Source organism: Colletotrichum chrysophilum, assembly GCF_026319265.1.
Source record: "Colletotrichum chrysophilum strain AFK26 chromosome Unknown scaffold_66, whole genome shotgun sequence".
NCBI classification, from domain to species: domain Eukaryota; kingdom Fungi; phylum Ascomycota; class Sordariomycetes; order Glomerellales; family Glomerellaceae; genus Colletotrichum; species Colletotrichum chrysophilum.
Window position 1 is genome coordinate 239418 of NW_026517353.1, and position 14062 is coordinate 253479.

Here is a 14062-nt window from a genome sequence, read left to right on the forward strand (position 1 = left end):
GCGCCGACGTTGCAGGGATCGGCCCGGGGGAGAAACAAGCTTAGGAGGTTGAGGCTACTGACGTGGCCGTTTCGGTCCCAAGGTGGGAGAGTTCGTCTGCGGGAACGCCTAAGACGCAGGATATACCCCGAGATTGGATGGCAAGATGCTAATCCCCTTCGACGCCAGGGACCGGAACCGAACGCTGCTTCTATAGGGGTTCCATCAATGCTGCTGATATGAGCCCCATTGACGTATTACGGGGGCTACCTGGGTCAGTGCAATTTGCAAGATCTGTTGGACAGTGACACTAGCAGTAAGAAGAGATGACTCCTAGATTCGATCGGCTCGCGCCGGCCCCAAAACAGAAGACTAATATATTTATCCAAGGTATGCTGTGTTCAAAAAGTATGCATATCGCTCCTAAGCGCCTCCGCCTGGCCAGATACCGTGTACTCGTAGCTCAAACACCGCCAAATCAGCGTGCCGCCGCCGCCGCCGCTCACCGCTCTCCCCCTTTATGTGCTTTTGTGTTTCTTTCCCTTCCAATTGGTGTCAATTGGGGTTTGCTCAACCGCGGCCGCCGTTGTAATCGGCGCCGCCAGCCTTGCGTAACCGCTTGACGATATCGTCCTCGTCCAGATCGCCCTTGTCGCTTGCGTTGACCGTTATGCTGTGGTGGGGCAGCACCCTCTTGACCTCGCTGCTCTCGATGCTCACGCGGGCCTTGCGCATGATCTTTGTGTTCTCGCCGATCCAGATGACGAAGGCGAACTTGACGCGCTTGCTCTCGGCGTCGTTGGCGTACTCGACGCGCACGTAGGCGTACTGCACCTGCGAGTTGTCCAGCTCCGAGGCCAGCTCGGTGAGGCCGCCCGTGCCCGTCTTGGTCAGGCTCATCTTGTTGCCGACGGCGCTGGCGTACGAGATGAGCAGCCAGTTGGTCTCGTCTTTGTCGGAGCGGACGGCCTCGTAGGCCGTCGCGATCTCGGGGGCGTCGAGGCCGGACATGACGGGCGGTTTTTGTGGAGGGAGGGTGGTGGGAGGAAGAAGGGGGCGGCGGGAGATATGTCGGTAGGTGGAGAAGTTCGGTCGGGGGAGGACGGCTAGGTCGGCGGGAGGAATTGCGTAAGGACACGCAAATTAAACGGAAGGATGTGGACGGGAGAGAGAGCGGTTCGTCTCTGGGATCCCGGAGCGGAAAAAGAAAGGGGGTTAGGGGGGGTTTGGTCGTGGAACTCGGTGAAGGGCAGGATTGGCGGTGATGTCGGGAAAGGCGAAACGACCCTGAGAAAGGCCAAGGTTGCATTTCCCTTCCAGCCCACCTTCTTCTTTACCCCACCATTGGCCTCGCATGAACCCTAACGAATCAAGAGGAGGGGGAGGGGGCCTTGGAGGGGCTTCAGCCGGAAGAGGGAGGGCAGCCGGGTTTATGCCGTGCCACAGTCGGCGTGTTGAGCCACACGGAAGACACGCGCCACAGTGGAACCTTCGGAATCGGTTCGAGCTCACCGAGAATGTCCGGATTGCTCACCGAGACTCACCGATGATTGTACTGCCATCCCGGCACACCACATGTTTTACCCCCTTAAACTTCTCCTGATGTCTATTTCTTCATGCGTCCCAAGACACTGGTCTAGAGCTTCGCGGCTAACTGGAAGGTTTATTCATAGACGACGGTCACATTCACATCTCCAAACATCGTCTTTTGCCTCTTGAGACCTCTCGACCCTCCACGATGTCACTCCCCAGACTTGGCGTCCATCGGCCGTCGACCACGCTATTTGCGGACCCCAACGGCGTTCTTTTCTTAGCACAGACATGCAACACCGAGCGTCGTGGACCCTGACCCCGTCGCCGAGCCCGCTGCCGATCCTGCGTCAAACAAAGCTCTCCCCCTCCGTGCCTCCTTCTTACACACATTCTTGGAAAAACCTCTTGGCAAAGGGGCACCGTGATGGTGGTTGTCCAACGTCGCACGCATAACCAAGTCTGATACCTAAGCGCCCAACCCTCAAGCGCACGCGAATAGGCGACGCCCCTCAGTCCGATCGTAGGCATTGGCGCGTCTCAACTTTGGTCGTCCGCCAGGTCCTCGGGACACCTCGCGCCCCGTGGGGAAAACCCGGTCAAAGGCAAAGCAATGCGGTGCTCCCACCCTCAACCCCCCCGACCCTGACATCGAAGGGGCGGGTTGGATGAGTGAGAGAATGAGCATGACATCAAATATTATTAACAAGCCCCGGTCCTATACAAACACTCCTGTCGGGAAAATTGAGCTAAGGGCGGGCGCGCAATCTCGTTTTATGTTTCTCATCCCCATAATTAACGGGTCCTCCGGGAGGGTACTTCATCTGCCAAACGTCACCTCGTAGCCGCCACTTTTTCCGACCTCGACAAGCTGACAAGCTTTCTCGCCAATCTGCCAATTTCGCCATCCTGACAGAAAATCCAATCGCCCCCGCATATCGACGGTCGCAGTAAGAGGTACGAAATCGCAACAGCCCAGCATGTCCAACACCTTGGCCGAGCAGGCCGGTTGGGAGGCCAACCCGCTGGCCTTCGTCTACCGGCAGACCATGATCACGCCAGCCGAGATCCCATTGGAGTTCGACCTGTCCGACGCGACCCTCATCATGACTGGCGCCAGCAGCGGCCTCGGCCTGGAGGCGAGCCGTCAGTTCCTGGAGCGGCAACTGGGGCGGCTTATCATGGGGGTGCGGAACACGACGAAGGGCGATGCGCTCGCCGAGGGCCTGCGACGGGAGTTCCCGATGGCGCAGATTGAGGTGTGGCATCTCGAGATGGAGTCGTACGACAGCGTGAGGGCTTTTGCGACGCGATGCAAGAAGGAGTTATCGCGGATCGATATCGTGATCCTTAACGCGGGCGTTGTCGCACAGACCTTCACCCGCTCGCGGGAGGGTCATGAGCTGATGCTTCAGGTCAACTACCTCTCCACGGCGCTGCAGGCCATGTTGCTGCTGCCGATCATGAAGGAGAACAAGCCGCCTGGCGAGCCGGGCAGGCTGGTCATCGTCAGCTCGGACACGACGTACTGGCACACGCCGGAGGAGGATATGGTGACGGGTTCCCTATTCAAGCCCGCCGACAAGGAGAGGCGGTGGGGCTCGGCGAAGAACTACCAGAACTCAAAATTCCTTGGGCAGTTGTTTATGGACAAGCTGGCGACGTATGTTAGTCCGGATCAGGTCATTGTGAACCTGGCCAACTCAGGGCTCACGGCCGGCACCAACATCATCAAGCCAGCGACGGAAACCTTCTTTACGGGGCTATTCAAGAAGACGCTAGGCCGCAGTGTTGAGATTGGGGCCAGGAGCTACCTCGATGCGGCGCTGGTAAAGGGGCCTGAGAGCCACGGAAGCTTTACCTCCGATGGAGTGATCAAACCGTAAGTACTGCCTAGGAGATGCCTAGGTCGTGTGGAACACGTGACTGATTCAGTATAGTTGGCCGGCGATCATGTACACCTCGGAGGGTGCTGGCTTGAAGGAGAGACTTTGGAAGGAGACTAAGAGGGAGCCTGGCTTTGCAGAGGCTTTTGAGGTGATTGAGAGAGGCATTTAACCAGGACCACTTTAGCGATTGGCGATTGTAAGGAACCAAGGGATAGGCTAGCCGGCTGGCGTTGGATCCATCCGTCGTTGTGTTTCGTGGGTTTCAGAATGAACACATGGTGAGGAAGACCCCAGAGGAATCGATGTAAATTTGATGAAGAGATACGATGGTAATGGTGGAAGGTCAGCCATTAATCCTGACTATTATGGAGGATCACGAGTAGGAGTAATGAGCATGGAGGAGGATACGCAACGAAGGTGGGCAACGAGGGCGGATGGCGGAACGGCACGATGCGAACCCCCATCCTACGGATAGAGGTACGACGATGTTGAAAGCGGAAGGGAGACGTTTGCCAGGAAGGTTTTCAAGGGTTCTTGAAAGTGACGATTACTCCCAGAGGGCCAATATATATACAAGGTAGCCCTTGAAACTTCGAGACTCAAGGATTTGTACTACCTTAGGACAAGCCACTCCCATATTCACCATGCGAATTACATGGCGGTCAAAGACTGAAGAGTGCCCGTGAATGTGACTGTTTAGTTGGGTGGTTACTTATACGTGGGATGATAGCGCCGGACGATGACAGCGGCCTGCGATTCCTTCCTTGAGGGTGTAATTTATCCACAAAAGCGTTAACTCACAACACTTTTGAAAACGCCTACGAACTAACGGCATAATTAAAAAACGTGTTGTTATTAATATTAGGGAAGTCGTGAATGCCTGGGCGGTTGCCGCAACTTCTCTTGAAATGTGTGGTATTTGGCCGCAGGCAGTGGCGCTGCTTATCAACAGCACGCCTCCGGTCAGGAGTATTAGCGGCAGTCCTTGCCCACTCGTCGAATTTAAGAAAAATTTATAATGACTGGGGCATTTACTCAACTTGCCCGTCGTCGCCATGGGGTTTCGACGGTAATGGGCGAGCCTCACCCACTTGGATGAGCTCCGGGCTCGTGGTCCGATGTGGGGCCGGCCGGCCGGCCCCCTTCAGGTCGCATCTCAATGGCACGCCTCCCTCCCCGTAAGAACTTGACGATTTTTTTACAAAAAGTGACGAAAAATGTGACGAAAAATATAAAGTCTAGCAAATGAACAGACAAGTTGCACGGCTATGAAGACGATAGACTTGGGCATTAATAGCTTTCAGGTGTCAATGGCAATAACGCGGCGGAGGCCCAGCTGGAGTATAGATACTGTCTTGGTTTCCTTATGAGCCGAGGCCTTATATTATAAATCTTAGTAATCCACAGCTTCTCCCAGAGACTTGACCAATGACAACTACGTTGAATAATTAATAGGGGTCAGAGTGCGGATTTCTTGCTTCCTATTATGCAGCCAGACCGGATGGTTATGCGATTTCCGCTTGAGCTGGAGCAGATCATAATTACTCTGCAGCCCCTAATCCTCGGAGTGCCTGTATCCGGTTCCTCCGGTAATACGTAGGCATTAATCACATGTGGAAGAACCGTGCAAAGTAAAAATATTGATGTGGAAGAAGTGTAACGCAGATGAGTAGAGACTCTGTGTAGTGTACCAACCTCATGGACTAGAAACGAAAAGACGCAGACAATGGGAAATTCGAAACCTGTCTCACCAAAGACCGCGCACACATGTAATGCTGGTCGGCCAGGTTGGCTTGTCACGGCCGACTTCAGTTCCCCAGATCTCCATATTCAACTACAGAAATTTCCGCAATTCCAGTCTTCTCAAACTCCGACTTCGTTGAGCCGAGAGCCCTTGGCGAGGGAATCGCATCCTGACCCAGCTCATCGATGTCCTCGTCGACGTCAGACTTGGAGTCACAGTCTTCGCCATCTGCGGTGTCATAAGGCTCGCCTATGGCTTTGTTATGTTCCTCCACCCAAGACTTTGAAATGGACCCAGTCTCGCTTTCGTCGCGAATGATCACTGCAGAAATCGTCAGTGCAAGGCTCAACTTACAACAAAACCCGCATCCATGTCAGACTTACTACGGCGCGCATATTTATGCACGAGATCGTCTTCGTCGGCGACCTTGATACCGTGGTCCCGCAAATGATTGATCCCACAACCACTCTCAATTGGGTTCTGGCTGAAGCTGCGATCGGGACAACCGGAAACAGGGCAACGTAGGATGAAGTGCTCTTGGACGCCATTGGTTACATACGAGAATATCCAGCTCTCAGTGTAACGGGCCTCGACAATGTAACGGCGCACAGGGCGATTCACGTCAGCTACTCTTGATGGAAGTCGTGCTTTCTTGCGTGGCCCCTCATCCGACACATCTGAGCGCCGAAGTTGGCGTTTGGGCCTTTCGGGGTCAGGGTTACTTTGCGACGGCATGCTAGAGTTGCTGCCCCGGGTTAATCTAGGCTTTTCGGGGTTAGGATTGTTTTGTACTGACCATGTTGAACGCTCCGACACAGAGCCGCTTATCCCCACTTGCTGTTGGATTGGATCGACATGCGATGGAGCAGGCTAAACATCGTCAACAGATACACCTTAAGACAAGCTACAAAGAACAGATACAAAGAACTGGAATCATGAACATACAACATCTTCAGTCCTGATCGTACCTTCAAGGTAAGACACCGACTTTTGGAATGTAGACGGCTTGTCCCTCCCTAAATGATAAGATACCAGAGGACAGCCGTCGAGCGTATCGTAGTGGATGTGGGAAAAATGGACCCGAAAGCTGTCTTTAATCCGTTCAACAACCCACGGTCTGTCCTGCTCCTCAAAGTCGAGGGGCATATCAGCTAGAGCGGACTCCAGCGTCTTGCGTCTGATGTCCTCTGTATCACGAATAAGTTTGTTGAGTCGGTTCGTCATGCCTTGCGTGATTCCGTCGTCAGCCCGTTTGAGTCGGGAGTCAACACTCATGATGGTCTTAGGAGACACTTGAGGCAAGCACAGCTGGCTGGAAGAGGCTCGGGGAGTTGGAGAAATTCTGACCAGTGCCATTTTCAAAAGACAAGCGCTGTTGATTAGAGAACTGAATGAAGACAGTGAAAGAATCTAGAATTTAGGAAGCTGAAGTTCTTCGAAATTTGTTTTTTATCATAGACAGGAGAAACGGAGGGTTTACAATTGACAATAGCGAGGACGAATGCGTACCAGACGGCGGACGATGGAAGTACCACAATACTTTGTCTGTTTGCGTTACAGGGGGGGATTAAACACCTTGGCGTTTGCTCTGCTTTCTTTCGATGCGTCTATTAGCAAACAAGATACAAGGGCCCTGGACGTTAGAATAGACAACGTGCGTAGACTAAAAAGTAAGAGGTACTTACCCTGGTTGCATAGCCCCATTCATTCATGAATGCCATTCATATTCAAAAATAGGACAGCTGAATACGTTAGCTTTTGCGACATAGATGAAGGCATCGGTCCGAATGTTTGCCCCACTTGGACTGCTTGCACAAGCGATCCATTCTTCTTACCTTCTTGAGAGGCCTGCTCTCCTGATGCTCCTCGTTTCTGCTATGCTGCCAAAGAATTTGTTTTTCACTTTAAAATCTCGAAACTTGGGAGTGGCTTCTGTTTTCAGTTGACACTATCGTGGGGAGATACGGCCAGTATTTTCAAGCTTTTCAACGACAACCCCTTGATAGCCTAGGCAGCTATGGCGAACCGTTCGCCGCAACGGCGCAAGCCAACGTCAGTAGTCCCTCACTTTTACATCAAACAGTTGACAATAAACTGAGAGTAAGCTAACACCTGTCGCAGGATATTGTCGAAGGACTGGGGAAGCACCGCAGTTCGTGCATCCCTTTACCCTCGTCATCAGGGGGCGCTCTTACGAGAGATCTGGAACCAACACCCCAATCCTTGGTATGATGAGCGATACCAAGAAGGCGGCTTCTGTCCATATTTGTACCTCAACGACGACGGAGATGGAGTGTACTTGGGCGAACGGATAGATCTCAACCGTGTGGCAACACCCTCCAAGCCCTTCTTCGCCGAAGTGCCTATGACCAACAACGAGTTTGTGAAAGCAGCACTCAGTGGTCCAAGGGCCAAGACGATGTGGGAACGTATCGACACAGGACTGAAGAAGATCATTGAGACTGTTTTCAGGCAGGTTGTTCGGGATTGCAACGAAACGACGAAAGGTGGCCCATTCTACATCGATGAGATTGCCCTGGCATACCCTACGTATTGGACCGAGGTTGAGCGGAAGAAGTATGAAAGACTTGTCAGGGAGGTTTTATCCACCTTTGAAGATGAGTGTCTGCGCCAGGTTCGGCCTCAAATTGTGTTTCATGAGGAATGTTTGGCCGCCGCCAACAATCTCTTCTCAACCATTACACAAAGCGATGCCGTCATGGGCCCCATTACCGACCAACCGCCCCTACTGGTGACGATTGACTTTGGCGGCCACACTCTGGCAAGTATTGTCAAACCCTCTGGGTATTCTGTCTGTTTCCTAACTGATTACAGAATGGATGTATGCACTGTGTCGCAAGACGGGGCCATGATGATTTAAGTTACTTTTTGGTGGGGAAAACCTTCGGTAAGTTTTGAGCTTTGTTAATAGTAGTCGTCCGTGGTCAGCTGATTTAATTGAAAATGTCAGTTGAAAGAGGTGGCACTTTCTGACCGTCCCTGCTGAGAAGGCCGAGCAATGCTTTTGGAAAGCCATGAGGGAGCCCCTTGAACGCGCAGCCAAGGAGATTGCCCGAGCTGCCTCGTTGAAATACGATGTTCGTGTGGTGGTGTACGGTGGAAGTGGTCAGAACTCAATTGTGCAGGCAAAGATCAAGAAAGCGTGCGAGAAAGTCGGGGTTAAACCCCCCTATTTCGCACAAAATGGCTCACGCGCGAAGGAGTAAGTTTACATCCCAGTCTGTATTGACTTAAATCGGCGACTAATTCTTGCAAAAGAACATGGAATGTCGCCAATGGGGCCGCGCATGCGGCAGCATACACATTATCTGTCGAAGAGTTTGTGAGCAACGGCGCTGCTTTTGGAATCTGCAAGAGTATTCTCAAGCCGGGTGCACGACAAAGTGATTGCAGCCCGGCTATCGACTGGCTGTCTGACGTGGCTGTTGCTCTTGATTCTGTTAGTGGATAATCCTCGTTCCCACGCGCAAAATTCATATTACTGACTCTTCCTACTTTGACAAGCAATCTTCATTTCAAGACATGGTGTACAAGTAAAACAAGGCTCAAGATTATTTGCGACCCTTTCCTGAAGAAGGGCACCAAAGGGAAACGCAGGACATTAGACATCGACCGATCGTACGATGTTCTCGAACTGCCACAACCTCCTAAGGGATATTGGGGGTATCGTCTCAGTTTCGGCAAGGACGGTCTTTCCAAGACACTTGTCATGGAACTCGAAAGTCTGGGAAAAAGTGGAAAGCCACACGGGGGCTCCAAAATACAGCATTCCTTCCCACTTTACGTCGATGGCACGTCAAACTGCTGTCTCCTGAACGTAGATGTGGACGATGAGGGCCGCGGCCTCAGGCTCTTGGAAGATGGCAGGCTTGAGGCTTGTCCGCTGGAAGCCAGAGATGAGCAGCTTCAACATATGGCCCGGGAGGAAAGTGCTGCGGGTGTCAAAAGGAAAAGACCCCATCCCCGAGTGCCCGGGGTGAAGCCTTCAGGGCACTTGCCGCCGTTCAAGAGGAAGGCCCCGGCTCCTTCTGCACAAACGACACAAACTCTCGCTGAAAGTTCAGACTATTCGTCTAGTAGTGATTCTGATACGGGAGCTCGCCCTTATGGGTGTCAAAAGGCAAGCACACAGCCAGGGGATGTTGGCCAGGCCCCCGCTACGTCGTCTTCGAGAACGGATGATTTTCACTTAACGCCATACGAAGCTCTGAAGCAACTAGGGAAGCGATACGGGATGAGTTAAGACCATTTGCAGCGGCTGTGAACAGGTGCACTAGCAGGTTTAATGCGATCTTGGGGGCCGGCTCATCGCTTGAACTGGAGACGGTAATGTAACCTTTGATGGTTCACTGTGCGCAAGGCGTGATGTTTTGTAGCCTTTAAATGAAACTTCTCTTTCGTTTTTGTTGTAACTCATTCATTTCATGCCCATGTAGTGTCCATCGAAAACTCTCCGTACTACGTATGCTTGGGCCAGGATCTCTAGATAGACGGAACGCATTGGCAACGAAGATACGTTATAGGAACTAAAGCCCTTAGAATAAGTCCATATTACACTTGAAGTGCAGATTCTCCCCTTTCTCTTGTCAGCGCCAGATGTGTTTCGTCCTTGGACAGATCGATGTTGCCTCGGCTGAAAACGGACCTCTTACATCAGTAGTATGTAGACCGTTGGCAAGGGCATCTAATCCAGGCGGACGTTTAGAAGGCATGGTGTGAAGGGGGCCGCCGCCGCCTAGGCTACGAAAATTTGCCAATGCCCTCTTCTGGAATAAGAGCAGGCCAACAGACGTGCATATGACGAAAGGGGAGAAGCTACGGATCGTTTGTCATTCATCTGTGCAAGCCAAGGACGACTAATGGGATTTCGTCACGGTGAGTTCATGCTATGACTCCATAGACCTCCTAGAACCGCGGTCTAGGCACTGGAAGTTCACGCTAAACCTGGAGGACCTCGGTGATGAGACATACCTGGTCGTCCAGCGGGACGAACTTGAGGGTGCCGTTGGAAAGCGGAAGTCAAAATGGCCATTTGTCTGATCAATGCGTAGAAGGCAGACCTTTTTCGGGGATTGGCTCTCACAAGAATCGGGAGATTACGGCCAACTCCAAAGCAGATGTAGCTCGCCAGGTAGATATTCTCTCTGCCGTGTCGACGCGTCAAGGTGAGTCTCGAAATGAGCCGCTCGAAATATCAACACAGAATGGCAAAGAGCAATACCAATCTAAGAGAAAGCGCGGAAACGGTGGCACAACAGTCAGGGAGTTGCGAAAGAAGGTAGAAGTATCCGGAAACAACACAAGCCACGGTCAAGGCGGAGGGGGAGACAAGCGTACGGAGCCGGGTGACATATGATGACACAGGGGCATTGCTAGCGAGGATAGCACCTCAAAATGACGCTAGGTGAAATTGTTCTTCTTGTAATGTTTTGAGCTCTCGATGATGACCTGTACAAAATACAGAGGTGCTGCTAGAGCAGTCGTTCTTAACTTGTCGACGTGGTTACTTCAACGTCGGATGTTGTTTTGTTCAGCCAGGTGGCAACAATGAACTTCCTGTAGGCAGTGTGTGTGAGCCAGACCAACTTGAGAAAATTGAGCAGAGCCAGGGAAACCGGGCGGCTGTGTGATTGTTGGTCAAGCATGCCTGTGGGCCATGCTCAGGCCTGCATGTAGGTAACCACTTTCGGCTGTCTTGCGGATGTTTGCTTGCGAACCCTAGTCCATGCATCATGTGCTGACACTAATCCATGGCTACCAGTCTTTGTTACGAAGTACCCATCGGTCTCCAACACAGCCAGTCAAGTGGCAGCCCGGTTACAGCAAGCCGCGACAGGTTACAAACGCTTTCCGATGTCCAGGCGCCATGACTGATACCAATCCCCTTAATTAGAATTACACCTGCCTCGACTCTTACGTATCAAATAGGACAGTATCACCCATCTCAGTGACTTCAGAGCGATCAGGGTCGATCTGCTGGCAGTACAATAGCCTCATGGCCCTCCCTTCCCGACAATTATCTGATTTCTTGTTATAGTCTCCTTCAAGGCTCTGCCCTGTGGCTGAACGGTTGATCACTGTTTTGGCAGTCACACATGCAAGCCGGATGATACATACGTTTGCTCCGACTTGCACATTCCATTGCATAACTTCCTGCAGCATCGCAGAGCTGCTTTATCCCCCTTTTTCATTATTTCCGCACATCCCACTCCGCGGCATCGTCAATACATCCAGCATCTTCCCATCGATCTGTATCTAACCCATATCATACCATCCACGTCTAATCGGAACAAGTACCCCGTCCAAACACATCATGGCTGCCCAGTCGAAGCAGGTGTGAGTATGCATCGAACACATTAAACCTCATCGTAATTAGCTCACAGTTGTTGTTGGAGTATTCTGGGAATCGATTTGGGTAGCACCGGCGTGCGGGTGATGTTCTACCGTCAGATCGGAGATGACCATATTTTCGATCAGCTCTGGTGCAAGAATAGCCCAGCTTGGGAAACCAAGCGCTATGGTGGAGGCCAGATCAAGTCAACAAGAACACCTTTCGATGGCGGTCCAGTATACAGTCCAGACGCCCAGTGTCGTGGGCGACGACAGGTTTCGGTCAAGTGGGTCTTCGGGGACGGCAAAGGGTTGGACTCCAATCACCCTCTTCGAGCCGAACTGGACGGATGCTTTCGGAGCGACGATTTCAAGAAACGCTGCAAAGACGGATTGAAGTCTATCGTCAAGATTGTGGCCAAGGGGGTCGAAGAAAAATGTAAGTCGGAAGGTTGGCAAGTCACTGGGCTTGGCGTGTCTGTCCCAGCTACCTGGACATATGATGAGCAGGATGAGTACAAGGCTCTTCTGAAGGGCGCCTTCACCTCCAAAGCGATACAGCAGGTTCTTGAGCGCAATCTCTATTTCCATACCGAGGTCGAAGCATTTGCGCACTATTTGATGCACAACGCACAGAAGTATCGAGCTATCTTCCCCAAGACCGCAGACACTACAGTACTCGGCCTGGACTTTGGGGGATTCAGCATGGTTAGTTCACGTCTAGTCTAATGCGAAAAAATGCTGATCAATTCAACAGAGCGGTTGCCCCATCAGAGCCAGAGCATCTCCATGTGTAGACGCAGCAGCATTCTTCAGACTCGGGGATCCATTTGGTAAGCTGGAAGTTTAGATTTTGTGTGAAGTACTCAGAAACTCTGACACGCGGGCTGTCAAATGGGCTTGACGTGGCTGACCAACGACAACATTCAGGGGCTGGCGGTGGTACCGAGCACTGGGAATCCTACATCAGCGAGTTTTGCACCGAAGAAACGCTGAAACCCGACGGACCAGACAGAAAGAAGTCCTTTCTCGATGAAAACTTACGTGCCCAACTGCTGGAAAGTTTTCATCAGCAGATTGCCGAATCTGGCGTCGAAACATTTCGGGAGATGAGACTACACGCTAACATATCAGACTCTATCCCGGTCTTAATTCCTGAGTCGGTTGTCAAAGCCACTTTTGAGGCAGCTATGAAAGCTCCTCTAGACATGGCTCAGAAACACATCAATGAACTTGGGCGGCTATATGGCGCGTCTCATCAGTGCAGAGTGGTGGTGACTGGGGGCAGTGCAAGGCACTTCGAGGTTCAGAGACGGCTCCGACAGTGCTGCAAAGACGCAGGGCTAAGGTTCAAGCCCATCTTCGCTTATGATACAGCAAACGGCAGCCCGTAAGTCATCGTCTCATTCCACTGCATCACCCTACCATAAGGTTGCTGACCGACACTCCCCTGGGTGTTTTCGAACAGAGCCTTCAATGTCGCCCGAGGTGCCGCATTGGCCACTTCCAAGTCAATAACGGTTAATAAGTACTTGAGCAACGGCGCGGCATTCGGCATCCAGATGCTGCAACGCGACTTGCAGGTGCCTAAACAGGTTTCTGGCGGCAGAGTCGCTAGTAACAACGACGTCTGGGATGACACTGCCGCTATCCTTTTCAATCAGGTACGAGAACCCCCATTCAACTTCTAGTTATTTAGAACTGACATTACGTCACTTCAGAAGCACCGTTCTGCAGACATCACGACGTCAGGCACAGACAGACTCAAGATCATCTGCGACCCATTCCATGGCCGTGGAAACAAGGCGGGCTTACTATTGGCCCACGACAGATGTTATGACGTTGTGGAACTTCCCATCCCCAAGAAAGGAACATGGCGATTCACTGTCGACAGCGTCCGGCAAGGTCACGATGGAGAGCGCATGTTCCTACAGCTGTCGAGACGTCGGCTTGGAGAGGTCTCAACAGAGGTCCCCGTCTTACACGTCGAACTCTACTTCGACCGAACGGCAAACTGCTACTTGATCTACGACGGAAATGGGAAGATCGACGATGCTCACCGTGGTTTGGCTCTGACAGACGAAAATCAGTTGGTCGCTTGTTCTAGTGCCACAACCTCACCGCAAGTGGAAGAGGCGGCACCAGTGCCCGAAGGAACATCGCAGGCGAAGCGCATGATGAAGCGGACCCGGCAAATGGCTCCTATGGCACGCCTCCCCTTCACTCCAACCAAGAGAGCCAAGCCAGTCGCGACAAGCTCGGGTACGAACGATACACCGTCATACAAGGAGGCCAGGGAAAGTGTGAGACAAGCTGTATCTTACATCTTGAGAACAACCTAGCAGGTTGCTGACGTCAGGACAGCCTGTGAACGGGATGAGTGTGTAAGCATTGCTGAACTGACATATGTCCTGTTGTAAACTAACTATATGTTACGGTCAGCTATCCGACAGTAGGGTCTGCTAACAGAAGCTGGGGATTGACACGTAGTAACAGTACACTGAGGTCGTGGTCTGGGTCGTAGGTCGTAGGCTTGTAGTAGATCAGGTCTTCAGAGGCTAAGGTGATC

The 14062-nt window shown here is 52.1% G+C and overlaps 6 protein-coding genes across 6 annotated transcripts; 4 read left to right on the forward strand and 2 right to left on the reverse strand.

Annotated features, from left to right (window-relative positions):
* Nucleotides 1-549: 549 nt before the first annotated feature.
* Nucleotides 550-990, reverse strand: COL26b_007948 (uncharacterized protein; the record flags this gene model as incomplete). Its single annotated transcript, XM_053180726.1, has 1 exon — nucleotides 550-990. The coding sequence occupies one exon, from the start codon at nucleotides 988-990 to the stop codon at nucleotides 550-552; it is 441 nt and encodes a 146-aa protein (XP_053035405.1).
* Nucleotides 991-2489: 1499 nt separating this feature from the next.
* On the forward strand, nucleotides 2490-3567 carry COL26b_007949 (uncharacterized protein; the record flags this gene model as incomplete). The annotated part of the gene is made up of 2 exons (XM_053180727.1): nucleotides 2490-3391; nucleotides 3450-3567. 2 exons carry the CDS (start codon nucleotides 2490-2492, stop codon nucleotides 3565-3567), a joined length of 1020 nt encoding a protein of 339 aa, XP_053035406.1.
* Nucleotides 3568-5206: 1639 nt separating this feature from the next.
* Nucleotides 5207-5877, reverse strand: COL26b_007950 (uncharacterized protein; the record flags this gene model as incomplete). Its single annotated transcript, XM_053180728.1, has 2 exons — nucleotides 5207-5463; nucleotides 5526-5877. 2 exons carry the CDS (start codon nucleotides 5875-5877, stop codon nucleotides 5207-5209), a joined length of 609 nt encoding a protein of 202 aa, XP_053035407.1.
* Nucleotides 5878-7159: 1282 nt separating this feature from the next.
* On the forward strand, nucleotides 7160-8369 carry COL26b_007951 (uncharacterized protein; the record flags this gene model as incomplete). The annotated part of the gene is made up of 3 exons (XM_053180729.1): nucleotides 7160-7169; nucleotides 7458-7777; nucleotides 8121-8369. The coding sequence occupies 3 exons, from the start codon at nucleotides 7160-7162 to the stop codon at nucleotides 8367-8369; spliced, it is 579 nt and encodes a 192-aa protein (XP_053035408.1).
* A 3107-nt stretch (nucleotides 8370-11476) lies between these two features.
* Nucleotides 11477-12222, forward strand: COL26b_007952 (uncharacterized protein; the record flags this gene model as incomplete). Its single annotated transcript, XM_053180730.1, has 3 exons — nucleotides 11477-11499; nucleotides 11547-11932; nucleotides 11981-12222. The coding sequence occupies 3 exons, from the start codon at nucleotides 11477-11479 to the stop codon at nucleotides 12220-12222; spliced, it is 651 nt and encodes a 216-aa protein (XP_053035409.1).
* Nucleotides 12223-13055: 833 nt separating this feature from the next.
* On the forward strand, nucleotides 13056-13835 carry COL26b_007953 (uncharacterized protein; the record flags this gene model as incomplete). Its single annotated transcript, XM_053180731.1, has 2 exons — nucleotides 13056-13157; nucleotides 13215-13835. 2 exons carry the CDS (start codon nucleotides 13056-13058, stop codon nucleotides 13833-13835), a joined length of 723 nt encoding a protein of 240 aa, XP_053035410.1.
* Nucleotides 13836-14062: the final 227 nt, after the last annotated feature.